At 40.9% G+C, this 14,720-nt stretch overlaps 1 protein-coding gene across 4 annotated transcripts in view; it reads left to right on the forward strand.

The window, feature by feature from the left end:
* GRIA1 (glutamate ionotropic receptor AMPA type subunit 1) overlaps positions 1–14,720 on the forward strand; it is a 166,610-nt gene that overhangs the window by 119,383 nt on the left and 32,507 nt on the right. For all 4 annotated transcript variants that reach the window (XR_008207181.1, XM_052684646.1, XM_052684645.1 and 1 more), the window contains exons 6-11: positions 3,208–3,369; positions 4,205–4,372; positions 7,771–7,875; positions 9,952–10,062; positions 10,988–11,194; positions 12,415–12,785. Coding sequence is in view for 3 of the 4 variants with exons in the window: in XM_052684646.1 (XP_052540606.1) it covers positions 3,208–3,369; positions 4,205–4,372; positions 7,771–7,875; positions 9,952–10,062; positions 10,988–11,194; positions 12,415–12,785 (1,124 nt within the window). In the remaining variant the exon portion in view is untranslated. The remainder of the gene's footprint in view (positions 1–3,207; positions 3,370–4,204; positions 4,373–7,770; positions 7,876–9,951; positions 10,063–10,987; positions 11,195–12,414; positions 12,786–14,720) is intronic.

The raw sequence follows: 14,720 nt of genomic DNA on the forward strand, positions 1-14,720 counted from the left end.
TAAAGAGCAACTTCCCTGCATTGAACCGAGCCTGGCTGCTGCGTGAGCTGCGCTGCAGATGCTGTGAATCAGAGCAGGCGTGGAGGAAGGTGCTGTCAGTGCGGACGGGTCCAGATTCTTGTGGTTTATTGTCAGACTCCTGATTTGATAGCGTGCAGAGAAAGCTGGGCATTTTCCCAGCACACACAAGGCAGAAGGCCACGCTCACTGATTTACAGAGATGACTTTGCAAAGCGAATTTAAATAGAAGGGACAGCTAAGGCTGCTGGAGGGCAGGGGTGAGCTTGCTGCTGCTGCATCCCTTCCAGTGTAGTTTCGATGGTCCCGAAGAGAACTGTGCTTGCAGGAATGTTGTCTCCCTCGAGTGCCCATGGGGAGCCTGGAGAGCGCTGTGTTCCCCTGGATGCTGCTCTGCCTGCTTGACCCAGCTGTGGGCACAGCACATTGACTGGGCATGAACTGCTGCATTCCTCCGCCTGTGATTCTGTGGTTCCTTTTCCTCTCCAGAGCACCAGCGGTGCTGAGTAAGAGGGAGAGGCCACATACCTGCTTGTTCCATGGATACTTGTCCCAAGTGGTCCAGGTTTAAAGATCCCAAAGGAAATCACATTTCAGTGGATTCCATGTTGTGAGGTAATTTCTCTGTCCAGCCCGATGCTCCATACATGGCTGCAAAGAGAGCTTTTGACAGTATTTTTTGGAAATGTTTTGGCTGAGAATGTTCCATAGAAAATCTCATTCCAGCTTTCTTCACTTCTTGCTGTATTTGATTTGATGGTGAAGGGAAACATTTCTGTGCTGATTCTTTTCCAAATGGGTCGATACCAACCACACTGCTGCAAGCACGTCTGCTGCCCCACAGCAGTGGGCTGCAATCTCTCCTTAGTCACTTACTGATGTTAGATAGACTTTCTGAGGAAAGGAAGCATGATTCACTTTATATCTTCTTTCCCTTAGAACTTCCTGGCAGTGAGGTGTTGCATAATTAATATTTGTACTGCCCTGGCCAGGGCTGGATACAATACGAGCACACGCACAGTGTTCAGGCACAGGGATGGCAGAGTGGGGCTGCTGCAGCCTTCAGGTTCCCCAGAATCCTCTCCCTGATGCTCTCACGTGGAACTGAACCATACTTAATTAATATTAGTGATGTTATGTTGTATTTACTGCTTAGGTAGTGTCATTGTGCTCTGCAGTTAGGCAATGGGTGATGACTTATCACACTGGGTTAGATGATTATATCCTACAGCTGCTCTTTCTCTCGTGCACTGAGGGTTAGCCTGGACAATCTTTTTTTATTTTCAATTTTCCAAGTGTGGTCAGTTGAAGACTATATAAAAAGTCCTTTTTTTTTTTTTTTTTTTGCAATATGTTGGTGTAGGTAGTACAAGATATCAGGTGATTGATGACTTCTTTGCTTGCAAATATTGTGATTCATCTGCTCTAATCATTCTTACAAGCACGGACTGATCTTCCAGAAAGACAGATAAGCGTATTTAATTCCTGATGCTGCGTTGCCAATAGAAACATTTCCAAGTGACAGCCTGTATAAAATTCAATATATTCTTGTTTATATGTTAGCCAGCAAGAACTGTCTTCTTCTAGGAACTGCTTTCTAAAATATCTGACCTCTGGTATTTCCCAGTTCATTTGCACTCATGTCACTCAGAACTGCTCTGAGCAGACTTCAGTGGTGCAGTGATTAAAATTCCTTTGTAATTAGTACAAGGTCCTGTACTGACCTTGTATTGGGGCACATGGAGGAGGGATAACAGGTGAAAACAGTTTTTTTCAGCAGTTAATAACATTCAAAACGCAAAGGCATGTCCAAGGTTAATGATATTCCCTACAGCCCCAACTTCCTTTAACAACTGGAAAATCTTTAGAGGTCTCCACGCTCTCAGTTTTAGAATGGCTGGGCTTGAGGAATATGGTGAAAGGCAGTGTTTCCAACCACTGCTGTCGTTGTCTTTGGTGTCACAGTCCTTTCTGAACTTTCTGCTTGTTGAAGGGGTTAAGGACACCGGACATCCTACATTCTGTCGTGAATTTGGACCTTCCTTCATGCCTTTGTGGGCCTTCCAAGGAGGAGCTGGTGGCACACACTTCAAGTTGCTGTGTGGTAGTTTCTTTTGACAGATCTTTTTCCCCTGAGTGCCTCCCAGGAGCAAAATGTCAGTGCAATTTGGTCCTGGCCATGCATAACCAGTTGGCAACCTGTGAGGTCCCTCTTACTGAACCTTAGGAGCTCCGTGTGTCAAAAACCACTTGGCCTGAAATGCATTAAGATGTCAGAGACAATTACCGTGCTGCATTTCCTATTCATTAATCACAGCTCTGGCTTTCTGAAACCGCTACGCTGGCAATTACATACAAGATTGATGTAGGTTAAACCAGCATTCTGAGAAATACATACTCACAAAGTATCACTGTTTCTTTTCTTTTTCCCTTTTTTTTGTTTTTTTTTTAACCTAAATCACTGCACTTTGAAACTAAACAAATCATCTAGTTAGAGCATCTGTACATCTCCATCCAATTCTCAGCCTGTAAGTGGATGCTAAATTGCTTACAAAAAGCCGGAAGAAAAGCTGTGAAAGTCTTTAAAGACATTTTTGAGTCACTTACGACTCTCTTGGTCTGACACTGATGTAAGAGGGCAATTTAGTCTTTTCCTTGCAAGCTGTTTTTTCTCACAACAGGTTTCCATCTGACGGCCTGATTCTGACCTTGGAAATTAATGAGCTAATTAGCTCCCCCAGCCTGTGCAGAGTGAGCACCATTTTGGGAACCTGACCAGTGTCTCGTGGGAGGGATGGCCCTGGCTTTTTTAACTCCCAGTGACATCATATGTGTGAGAGCAAATGGATACAGAAGCTCTGCTCAAGCACCTGCTTTGGGAACACAGCAAATAGTTTTGTGTATCAGTGCTGCTAAAGAGAGGATACCAAAGTTGGGACGCCAAACAGCGTCCTCTTCTCCCCACTGCTTGCAGTGTATCTCCAGTGCCTATGTCAAAGTCCCTCTGTTGCCTAAGAGACAATTTCACCCTGTGTTCAGAGAGTGGAGCCTCTCAGCGTCAGGCCTTACTTTACAAAGGGAAGAGATTTCTCCTATGCTGACTGTCAAATCCACAGGTAAACAGGTTTCCTGCTAACCACACAGAGATGGTTCATCTGATGAGTGTCTCCTGTTTCTGTCCTGTACCAGGGATTCATGGACATCGATCTGACGAAATTCAGGGAGAGCGGAGCCAACGTCACTGGCTTCCAGTTGGTGAATTACACAGATACTGTTCCCGCCAGGATCATGCAGCAGTGGAGGAATAATGATGCCAGGGAGCTTCCTCGTGTGGACTGGAAGAGGCCAAAAGTAAGTGATATAGAAAACCATTTAATTTAGGGTCCTTCTGGTCCACTTCAAGTCACTCCCACGCAGTGATAATAAAGCTGTTCCGGATGTTGTTTCTGAACATTTCAAATCAGTGGGTACAATAGAGGACAAATACTTTTTAATTTATTCCAAACTCAGAGCAGAAGATTTTGAAAGTGTCAAGGGCAGAGGGGAGAGGCGGTTTTATTTTTCTATCTGCCATTTGAAAACAAATACACTTTTGGCAAACACTCAGCACTAGAAATGTCAACCTTGGAAATATTAGTTTTAAAAAAGGTTCATACAGATAAATCCATAGGTAATCACAAGAGAAGGAATTAAAGCAGCGGTTGCTGTTCACACCAGAGTTTTACCTCTTTTCTACACAAGTTTCAGCTTGAATAAACTCATCCTTTGCAGATTTTTTGCACAGAGTTGCAACAGAGTTTTCTGGACTCCATCTGTGAAAGAAAAAGTGACTTGTTACTTGGTTTAGCATATCTTTCAGTCTCACATTCACACTGTATAATGCATTCCTTGAAAGTTCAGGTCAATGATTCTAATTAAACAGAAAGATTTGGGTAACAAGGGAGTAGCTTTGAAGGCTGAGTGCAATCTGAAGGCAGCAGAAGGTGAATCAAGATCTTCTGCCTCACTCTTTTCCTCTAGAAGAGAAAGCACCAACTTCTCAGGTAACCAAGGCATCAGTGATCACACAAAGGATCCTCCAAAGCTGGAAGGGTGACAACAAAACAAAAACTCTGAAAAGTGAACACAACAGTGTAGTACACCAGAGGTCAACTCAGGCTAATGGGCAAATGTCTTCTCTCTCTAGTACACTTCAGCCCTTACGTACGATGGGGTCCGGGTGATGGCTGAGGCATTTCAGAACCTGCGGAGGCAGCGGATCGACATCTCCCGACGTGGCAATGCTGGGGACTGCCTCGCCAACCCGGCCGTGCCCTGGGGACAAGGAATTGACATCCAGAGAGCATTGCAGCAGGTTCAAAACCTAACTGATGCGCGTGCCGTGGGGGTGGCCATACATAGCCTGTGGGTAGGGGAAGAGGGGCAGCTAGCAGCAGAAATGCCCAAATAATTTGCTTGGGTTAAGAAACTGATTCTTCCAGGTAATAGCCAGGTCTTGAGCCCAGTGAATTTCTTTTCCTGTTGACATCCAGCATGATCTTTTGGAGTTCTTAGATGGAAAAGCCAAAATGTTATCCTATAAAGTCATGGGTCCTTATTTTTACCTTTCCAAGAGACAGACCAGCTTAGATCACATTTTCTGAAGCTCCTTCAATGCTGTGTGAACTCAGCTTTTGTTCCAGATTTCTAATGACATTTGAAACTAAATGGATTTTGCCATATGCATTGGTTGACATTCAGAATGTTCCTTAAGACTACGTTAGAGCTTGGTTCATACTGTGAGGATTGGGAGAAGCCTTAATAACAGCTATTGAGAAAGTTTATTCCTTAATAGTTTGAAAATCCTGTTTCTTCATCCTGCATAGAATTTTAGATTTTTAAACAAACAAACGAAAACTTATGTTAACTTACAGCAAGGGAAAAGAATAATACACTCTTCTCAAAGACTTGGATAGGTAGAACATTACAATACTTATTTAAATTTAAGAACTGACATTCATTTCTAACATTTTTTTTTCTTTCAGACACATTCTCTACTTTCTTACTCATAGTTTGTGCTACATTTGTTTCAAAAATAGATGAATTCTTTGCTTGCAAATACTGCTAGTTCAGTGTTATCCAAATATAGCTTATCCCATCCTCTTTCCTTAAGGCAAGAAGAACAAAATAATTCTGGCTAATTTTCATCTCACGTAAACTTTTTACACGTATTTTGATTTGGTGGTAAACAAAAATTCCTCTAAAACCAAATCTTGCATTAAGATTGATTTTATTCCTTATATTTTACATGTTCCCAAGCCTGTCATTGACTTTCTGTATGACCTTGGGCAAATCACTGTCATAGCTTCTCCAAGCTCCTGTAATAAAATCTGCCTTTTTGATGCACTGGGGAGATCAGTTACTTAATAAACATTAAATACTTGGAAGATATATGATGAGCAAGGGGCTCTCCAGTGTTTTTCATTATTGAATTTACGAGAGTAGGATATCAAAATTAGTCTTGGTAATTCTATGTGTGTGCTTGATAATCACCTCTGATTTTTTCTCATCTCTTCATTAAATTGATTTCAAAACTCTTTTCAACTGCAGTGATTTGGGTCGAAGAACACGTAGAGCTATTTGCCAAAATTGTTCCTTAACCTTTAAAAAAATTATAATTTTCAATAAGTTTGGCCAGTTCAGTTGTGATGGCCAAAATTAAAGGTTCTGAAACATGCAGTGATGGAAGGAATTCTCAAAGGAAATTTTAACTACAAATTTAATAGTCCTCCAGCATTTAGTATTTTAGCAATGACTCCATTTCAGACAGAGGAAAATGGAAATGGAAAGAACTTAAGATTAGATTGAAGGCTTGAGTTATCCTTTCTGTGAAGACTCACAATTACAGTAATTGTTACAGATATTCACAGAGTTCTCTCTCCTCACCTCCCATTTTCTAATGCCTGAAACATTAAGAGCTGTTAAAAAAAAAGTTTCTCCACTTATTTCGACTGAAATGTCTTGAATAAGCTCTTGAATTGCCTCATTTCTTTTTAGCGTAGGAAGCAGTCAAGGATAGCAGGACCAAAAAAGAAAAACAATTTGAAACATTCTGCAGTTTTTTAAAAACAGAAATCTGACACATTTTCACAAAATGCATGCTTTTATTAAAGAGAAGTAAGGGGTATTTCTTCCCATAAAATTCTCACGACGCATTGCTTTAAACCAGCACGTTGAGCTCTCAATACTTCAGGAAGATCATTGTAATTTTTCACAGGTATTTTTTGTTAATGTTGTTTAGTAACCAAGCTTATAACCAGCCAAAAGACTGGATGGCCACAAAAGCATCCTTCTCTTCCTGCAGAGAACCACATGCCTGCATCTCGCACACAAATGTGTTTAAGTTGTCCATGTCTCCCGTTGACTTATTGCACTGAGCACTGCTGAAATCATTCCTCACTGTATTTTATTATGATCCAGAGGGCGGGGTACTTTCTCTCATGAAAAAGAGAATAAATTCTTGGATCGGTGACAAAGCCGTAAAGACAGAATGCTTTTGGTCGATGAAACGACAAAAAAGGACTACTGAGAGGGGTCTCAAGATGGTAAATGACAGAACAGCTGTGCTGTGAGAGGCTCCTTTTGCTATGTCAGTGCTACGTGGCTATCATAGGATTAAGATAGAAAGAATTGCCTTTAGTACACCTGGCTTTTAATGCATGTGGAACTACAAAGCATGAGCACCTGTGACTGAGCTTCAGTGTCAGTCAGAAAAGGTAAAAGGGGCCATGGAACAAAGGAAGCATGGAGTGTTTAAGATAATGGTGCATTTCCAACCGAGGTGTCTTTTATGGGCATGTTGTTTTCTGTGAGGAGGGAAAAGCACTTTTCTCCAAATTTCACCAAATATAACCTCTTGACTTGAAGCAGCTTCAGAAAACAATGACAGATGTTCGTTTTCGTGACAAACCTTTGTGATAATACCTGGAAAATAAACACAGTTTAAGCAGATTAGCAGCTAATGTCATCCATAGTGATGATATATCCTCATTTCTTCACAAAGAGTTTTCATTCTAAGATACTCAGGGCACTTTAAAAAGCAATTCAATGCTTATTCTCATTTTGCATGCGGGAAGCCTTCCATTGCAGAGAGTACAGATTTGTCCAAAACAAGAAGAAAGGCTGAGAACAAATCTTTTTTCCCCAGTCCAGGGATGTGAGTACTCCTTTTCCCAGGTTCCTGGACTTTTGCAACAAGTCACATTGAGAGGAAAAACTAAGGAAATAGAATGTGGTTCCTGAGCAGTGCTCTTCAGCATGGCAGTGTTATCAGCAGAGACTTATGATTCAAAATTTCCTATGTAAATCTCATTTACAGTATAGAATAGTCAGGTTTAAGCAGGCTGGTACAGCAGGTAATTAAATTAAAGCAGGTAAATTAACTGATAGACTCCTCTCTTTCAAAAGGCAACAGCTGGGAGCAGTGTCCACAGCTTCGTATTTCCTGCAAGTGCAGTTCCTGATTTGGCCTGACAAGTTCTTTACTAAGTCTTGATCCCTACTTAGATTTAGACAACACAAACAGAGCCTGAGGCATTCAGAGCTGTCTTAGCTGCCTGTTGCATCCCAAGAGATGATGGGCTCCCACACGTAATCTGGCTCTGATGCACCACTGAGCTTGGTGATGGACCACTGAGTTTCAAGAGACGTGATTTGTTAAGAGCTTGGGTTGCTGATTTATAGGCTCTTCTCACTGATATTTATGTCTTTAAGGTCCGTTTTGAAGGATTGTCAGGCAATGTTCAGTTTAATGAGAAGGGGCGGAGGACCAACTACACCCTCCATGTGATTGAGATGAAACACGACGGGATCAGAAAGGTAATGGAGAAAGCGTCTAAAGCTCCTGCATCTGGCATCAACTCTCTATTCTCATGGTGTAGTTAGGTCTCTGCATGAGCAAAGCCAAGCACAACAGAGAACTCACGGTGTATTACTAAAAAAATGCAACATATGGAAGGGGTTATCAAGAGTAAGAAGGGCAACTTAGCTGTGGAGTGGGGATTTCCAGGAAAGGAAAGCTTGGCCCACTCAGTCTTGCTATTGGCAGGACACTTTGGCTCAGGCTCAGCTACACAACTGTCTGTTTTTGCACTCCTGCTTTTCATTTCTAAGAAATGAGCCAAGACAGAATCAGGAGGAACCTGTCTGCCCTAAGCAGTGCCAGGGAACCCTTTATTTTGATTTAATTCTGCTCAAGAATTAACAAGATTTTTACCCGCTGTGTCCTGATAGTTATGGAGGTATTGCTACTGTCCTGAGGTCTTTGTACCTTTCTGTATCCCAGGCACTCTGTAAAACCTGAATTTTCAGGTGCATTGAGCACTTGAAACACTGATCCATTTGTCAGCCTGACTCCATACACTTATGTCCCACTTTAGGTATTGCCTATGAAGATATTATGATATTGCCTTTGAAGAAAAGAGTTATTCTGTGGATAAAGGAAATCTGCTAAATAATTTGGAATGGAGCGTTCACTGCAACCCCTCTGCATCCCCTCACCCCCTGAAGTGTAAAATACGTGTTTGAAACCAAGGAAACTCAAATAGTGATAGTCCGACATGTACAGCTTCCATCCTCCATACTCACTTACACCTGCAGCAGCCAATGTCAGGCCAAAGCCCACTACATCCAAGCAGGAATCAGCTGCATCATCCAAAAAAAAAAAATAATCCAATTCCTCACTGAAAAATAAAAGAATTATCAATATAAAGACATTCAAAGTGATCTTCCTCCTCTATCTGACACTCACGAGAGGATAAATGTAATACTATGTCCAGTTTGGGGCTCTGAACTTCAGGAAAGATGATGTCAGTCCAGAGGGAATCCAGAGGAGAAGCAGCAGAATGGCTAAATGTCTTGATTTTGCTGTGTATTTACTGTCAGAAATATTTGTTTAGAAGACACGTAACTGACAGGACGCATGCTTTATCTTAGATCCACCAGGATAAAAGTGCAAAAAAACCCATACATCTCCATTTATGTTGCCCCAGGGCAGAGTTTTGGAAGCTTTTTCCTCACTCTCTTCTCCTTTTCTCTGTGCAATGAAGACAGATGAGACGCCTATGTGGAGTTTTTTTCTTCCTCTATTGTTACAGCTTGTAATCTGCCATCAGCAACTCCTGCTCATGCCCTGTGTTAATATCCTTTCCCATTTACTGTTATAATAAATTGCTTTCACTTGACCAAAGCTCAGGCAATACCATATGTATATGAGGTGATGGAATTCCCCTTATCAAATGAAGCCCTGAAAGAAGAAAACCTCAACAATGATCTTCTTGTTGATACTCGTTGGCACGCTGCTTTATGTGCAAGTAGTGACAGATCAGCCCAAACCCTAATTAATAGGCACATTTTAGCATACAAATTCTTCTGTTTGCTTTTATTCATAACTTCAAACCTTTTGGCACTGACCAGGATCGTTTTTGTTTCTTTTCTCACTTGATTTTTTTCTTCTGTTGTCTTAAGATATCCTAAGAGTCAGTTCTATGTTTAAAGAGGCTTCCAGCTGGAGAACAGCATTTTATCACCCTGTCACATCTGGACAAGCAGCAGGCGTGTTAGAAAAGTATACAGAAGTCACACAGGGAAAATGTGACCTCTTGCAGTAGGGATTGGACAGAAATTGCGATAATCTACTGCTGTGTGCTATTTGGTTTTGCGTGTTTATAAGAGAGAATGTAGTAAATCATACACATTATTCTCAGGCTGGAGGCATGGTGGGTCAGCAGAAATCCTGATTCCCCTCTCAAAAGACATCAAGAAGTAGGACGGGAGATACTGGGCTGAGTACAAACTTGCAGAGAGATCTGACCCTTTTTGAATGACCCTGTTAACATATCTTGATTAATATTACAAGGAGATATCAATAAGTTGTCCTGGATTTGTATTTGGCAGATTGGTTATTGGAACGAAGATGAAAAGTTAGTTCCAGTAGCCATAGATACTCAAACCGGCAACGAGTCCACGAGCCTCCAGAACAGGACGTACATAGTCACAACGATCCTAGTAAGTGCTGCGACTTCCAGCCCAGCTCTCATTCTCCCTCATCTCCCTGATGTGCTGACTGCCTCTTCCCCTTTGCACACCTTGTTTTGTACTGTATCATCTTTATAATAGCGATAACAATAATAACAATAATAATAACAGCACTTACTGTTTCCTGTCGGGTCCATAAAGGTATCTGAAAATTGCTGTGGCTAATTAAGTAGGTATTAAAGAGCTCTCATGCTTAAGTATAGAAAATACAAAAGATTATGACAAGATAGTAGAGGCATCAGCATAGGTAAATTAGGAACATTATACCTGTGCTTTGTGTTTAGCCCACAGAATGTGGGCTGTAATTTTCGGAAGGATAAGCTGTATTGTGCAGAGAGACTGAATCATAGCTTTAAAAACAAATCCCCACTATAATCATGAAGGAACAATAAGTATCCTATAATGTATGGTATCATGTAGTGTGTCATTGTATACCATCACCCTGCAGAAACAGATGAAATTTTACTAACTTGTTTGCTGAATGCTTGCTGTAAACCTACAAAGAGGACACAATACCCAAACTGAATTAAACATCTTTAGGGCTCTCTCATGCCCAGCAGATTTGTCTCTGTCCGTGCCCACACAGGCAGATGTTCCTTTAAAAAAATCATAGCTGAAATGTACTAAATAACCCTTACCAAGCCACAATTAAAGATTTGTCACGCAAATCCTTCCAGGCATCTCCATTGCCCTGAAGTCTATAAATGCAGAAGCTGCACACATTTTTTGCATAATTTTTAATTGCACTTCCTAAATTAACCCACTGTTTGTTGACAGTTCCCTTTGGTACATACATACAAAGTTAGGGCTTTTCAACAAGGTCACAAGCAAAGATGTTGAGTCTCTAAAGCACTGGGAAGGTGGAGTGGCTCAATATTGGTCTCCTCTGTGCCAGGAAGACCCATACGTGATGCTCAAGAAGAATGCCAACCAGTTTGAAGGCAATGAAAGGTATGAAGGCTACTGTGTGGAGCTTGCTGCTGAGATTGCAAAGCATGTTGGCTACCACTACAGGCTGGAGATTGTCAGAGATGGGAAGTATGGAGCCCGGGACCCTGACACCAAAACATGGAACGGCATGGTGGGAGAACTTGTTTATGGGGTGAGTTTCTCCCTTTTTCGTTGTCTTGAGAACAGTCTCAGGCCCTATAGTAAAAAGGATCCCCACCTTCCATCAGCCTGTGCTGTTTTGAGGATTGCAGCTGAGATAATATAATCAGCCCAGAGGAAATGTTTTAATTCAGGATGGTACAGCACATTTTGTGCCCATAGAAATGTCAAAGTGTTTTCTTTTCCATAGCTACAGGAATATTTTTTCTTTCAATTTTTGGAAGAACAAGTATTGAAAGGTTACTTTCTCATGAGTAGAATCTCCAAATTTTATTATAGTTTATATTTACTTGATAATGGCAGGATGGAAGAAAGGTAAGATTTCAAAAACTCTGTATAGATTTGTAGAATCATAGAATTGTTTGAGTTGGAAGGGATCTTTAAAGATCATCCGGTCCAGTTCCCCTGCAAAAAGCAGGGACACCTACAGCTCCATCAGGGTGCTTGGATTCCCATCCAGCCTGACCTTGAATGTCTGGTGAACCTGACATTTTTGGTCTAATCACTCATTTCCATCTGCTCAAATATATCCCTTCACCCTACACTTCTAAATCTGATTTGCTCTGATAATTCCCCATCTGCAGTGTTTCAAGTCATTCTTCAGAGGGGTGCAATTTACCCTTCATAGTGTAGGGAGCATCAGTTCCCAAGTCTGTCTGTTGCCGTGCCGGAGAAATGGATGATCTGAGTCCTGCTGAGATCTCGACGGGATATGCTGACAACCATTTCAGTGCATTTCCCTTTCCATTTTCAAGACTGATTATAAAATAAATGGAAAGTGCACATCAGTGTCATTGGAACTTTTTCTTCTTCTGCATCAGTTATGCCACCAAAAAGTGATTTCTGATGGAAGTAAACATCCTGGTGTCCTTTTTCAGGCCATTGGCCTTTCCTTACCTCTTTTGATGTCTGGATGATAAGGCTCTTTTAGCAAAAGTCTTCTACATCAGACTGTGACATCAGTGGATAAATCACACTGGAGCTGGGTGGCTGGAAAAGGAAATTTCAAAATAGAACCAGCGATCAGTATTGATAAAATGGAAATAATCAACCAATGTTATAGGCTGTTTCTTTTCAACAATTTCTCCTGCAATTGGTTTTGTCTGATTACTTTTCAGATAGTAGGGTTAAACAGAGATCAAAGTAAAATAAGCTGGAGTTAGTAGGTATGCTTTATCCCCAGAATGCAACTCTTCTTTCTCTCCTTTTCAGAGGGCTGATGTGGCTGTGGCACCATTAACCATCACTCTGGTTCGAGAAGAAGTTATAGACTTTTCCAAACCTTTTATGAGCTTAGGTATCTCTATCATGATAAAAAAGCCTCAGAAGTCCAAACCAGGAGTGTTCTCTTTTCTGGACCCTTTGGCCTATGAAATATGGATGTGCATTGTTTTTGCCTACATTGGAGTGAGCGTTGTCCTCTTCTTGGTGAGTCGCTTCAGCCCTTATGAGTGGCACACTGAGGAGTTTGAGGAAGGACGGGACCAGCCAGCCAACGATCAAACGAATGAATTTGGGATATTCAACAGTCTCTGGTTCTCCCTGGGAGCTTTTATGCAGCAAGGATGTGATATTTCTCCAAGGTAAGTCATCTTCCTTATTCCAGTTCAAGTGATTTAATCTTTGTGTATGCTTTGGAGCTGAGCAGGTTCTTTGACCATCCTTCCTGAACAGTACTGTATTCTCTGCATTGGTTTGTAATTCAGAAGGGACTAAGTGTTCACGGGTCTCAGCTGTGAACTTGGGCCTTAAACTTGGGACCATAGAAAATACCATTCTAAATATATGCTGAGATCTTCTGGGGTAATTTACAGAAATGCAGGCAATTTTCTAAAGCCACCCATTTGCAATCAATTTTTGTCAGTCATTACTTTGTCGCTATTAGAAAAAGGTCATTCTGGCATTATTGGGAAACTATATAATTCCAGTAAAGAAGGGAGAAATAACATAGTAGATGCCTAATAAAAGGCTATATAGTCTGTGCCAAACTATTGTTGAACAATTATGGAGAGAACTGTGTAGAGAACTGTGTGGCTTTAAGTGTTATTGGCCTTTGGAAAGGTCAGAGAAGTACAGAGTTTTCCTTTTGGTTCCCATTTCAGTCAATAGTTCTGCTGCTTGAACATTCAATAGCATCCAAAGTCTAAAGAGTTCCTAAAGAGTCTTCTGATGGGAATCGCTTGTCCTCTGTATTCACTGTTAAAATTTCTCTTAAGTAATTTTTCTTGGAAAAGCAGGCACAATACAAGGTGGCTGAAAAACTGCATGAAATACAGAAGATGCAAATTTGTGATAGAGACACAAGTAGAGGTGTATTTGTAAGGCCTGGAAATAAATGCTTTCATTTTGAAGGTCTTATGGTAGAGTTTTTGCTTATTAAGGAACCTGAGATACAAGTAACCTTCATATCTTGTTATACAAAAGCAAGAAGAAAAGAATTCAAAACATAGGAACAAAATAGCTGTGAGAACTGTTATAATAGGTTTTGTTATTTATTGGCATAGGTTGTATATCCAGTAAGTAATATCTTTAATGTCTGAGGGATTTTTCTTGTGGCCTATCTAACTTCATATGAGGCAGAACCAGAGGTGAGCCTGGGATAACATTGTGCTTTGAGTGAATGCAGGCAATAGGAGTTAATTTTCCAAATGCTGGGATAGTATCAGAAATCAGGGGATGAAAAGGAGCCACATCTCCTTTGACGAGCAAAGATAATGACGTGCAGCTCAGCACTGCTCCCATGAGATGGCAGGGGCAGGCCAAGCACAGCTTGTTGGCCATTGGATGTCAATTTCTCCAAGTATTAATAAGCTTGAGATAGCAGGGAGATGAGATCTTGTGAGGCAATTTGGTAGTGACAGCTTTTATGAATATATTTTATCATCTGATCATTTATTAGTCGAAGTCCAGAAGGGGCATTCAGGAAGTCTTCCCTGCTGAGGGAAATTCAACTTCATTCATTCAACTTTATTATTCAACTGTGTCTTGTAACACAGCCCCATGTGTTAGGATCAGGTTATGGCCATTTTCATTCTCATTGTTATTTATGTCATCATTATTCTTAGGAAAGAGAATGTCTTCCTCTGGGGACATTTCTACAGCCAGTTGCAGTTCCAAGGAGGAGTGCAGACAGGTGAAAAGCTCGGACTTTGTGGAATAGCAAATTCTGAAACATCTTTCATAAAAAAGTCATTGGGTTTTGTGGGTTTTGTTGGGTTTGGTTTTCAGTGGTTTTGATCCAAATAACAAGATTTTATCTCATTAAACAACGTGCTTAGAATCACCATTACAAAGCATTGTTATTTTGCTTTGAAATGGGAAATGAAAACGATTGTGTCGTTATCTTCATGTTATATGATCGTCTTGATAATGAAAATTACAATTTTATTGGAATCTATGTTTGAGAAAAGAGCACTTTCTGGTGACAAATACTTGCAAGAACAGAGAATTTGAAGGTATGGGAATTGCTGCAAGTCTCAGCACTCTATGATGGATCCTTGTGATGGATGCAGGTGGAG

The sequence above is a fragment of the Tympanuchus pallidicinctus genome, unplaced genomic scaffold (genome assembly GCF_026119805.1).
Source record: "Tympanuchus pallidicinctus isolate F22 unplaced genomic scaffold, pur_lepc_1.0 scaffold21, whole genome shotgun sequence".
Lineage (NCBI taxonomy): Eukaryota > Metazoa > Chordata > Aves > Galliformes > Phasianidae > Tympanuchus > Tympanuchus pallidicinctus.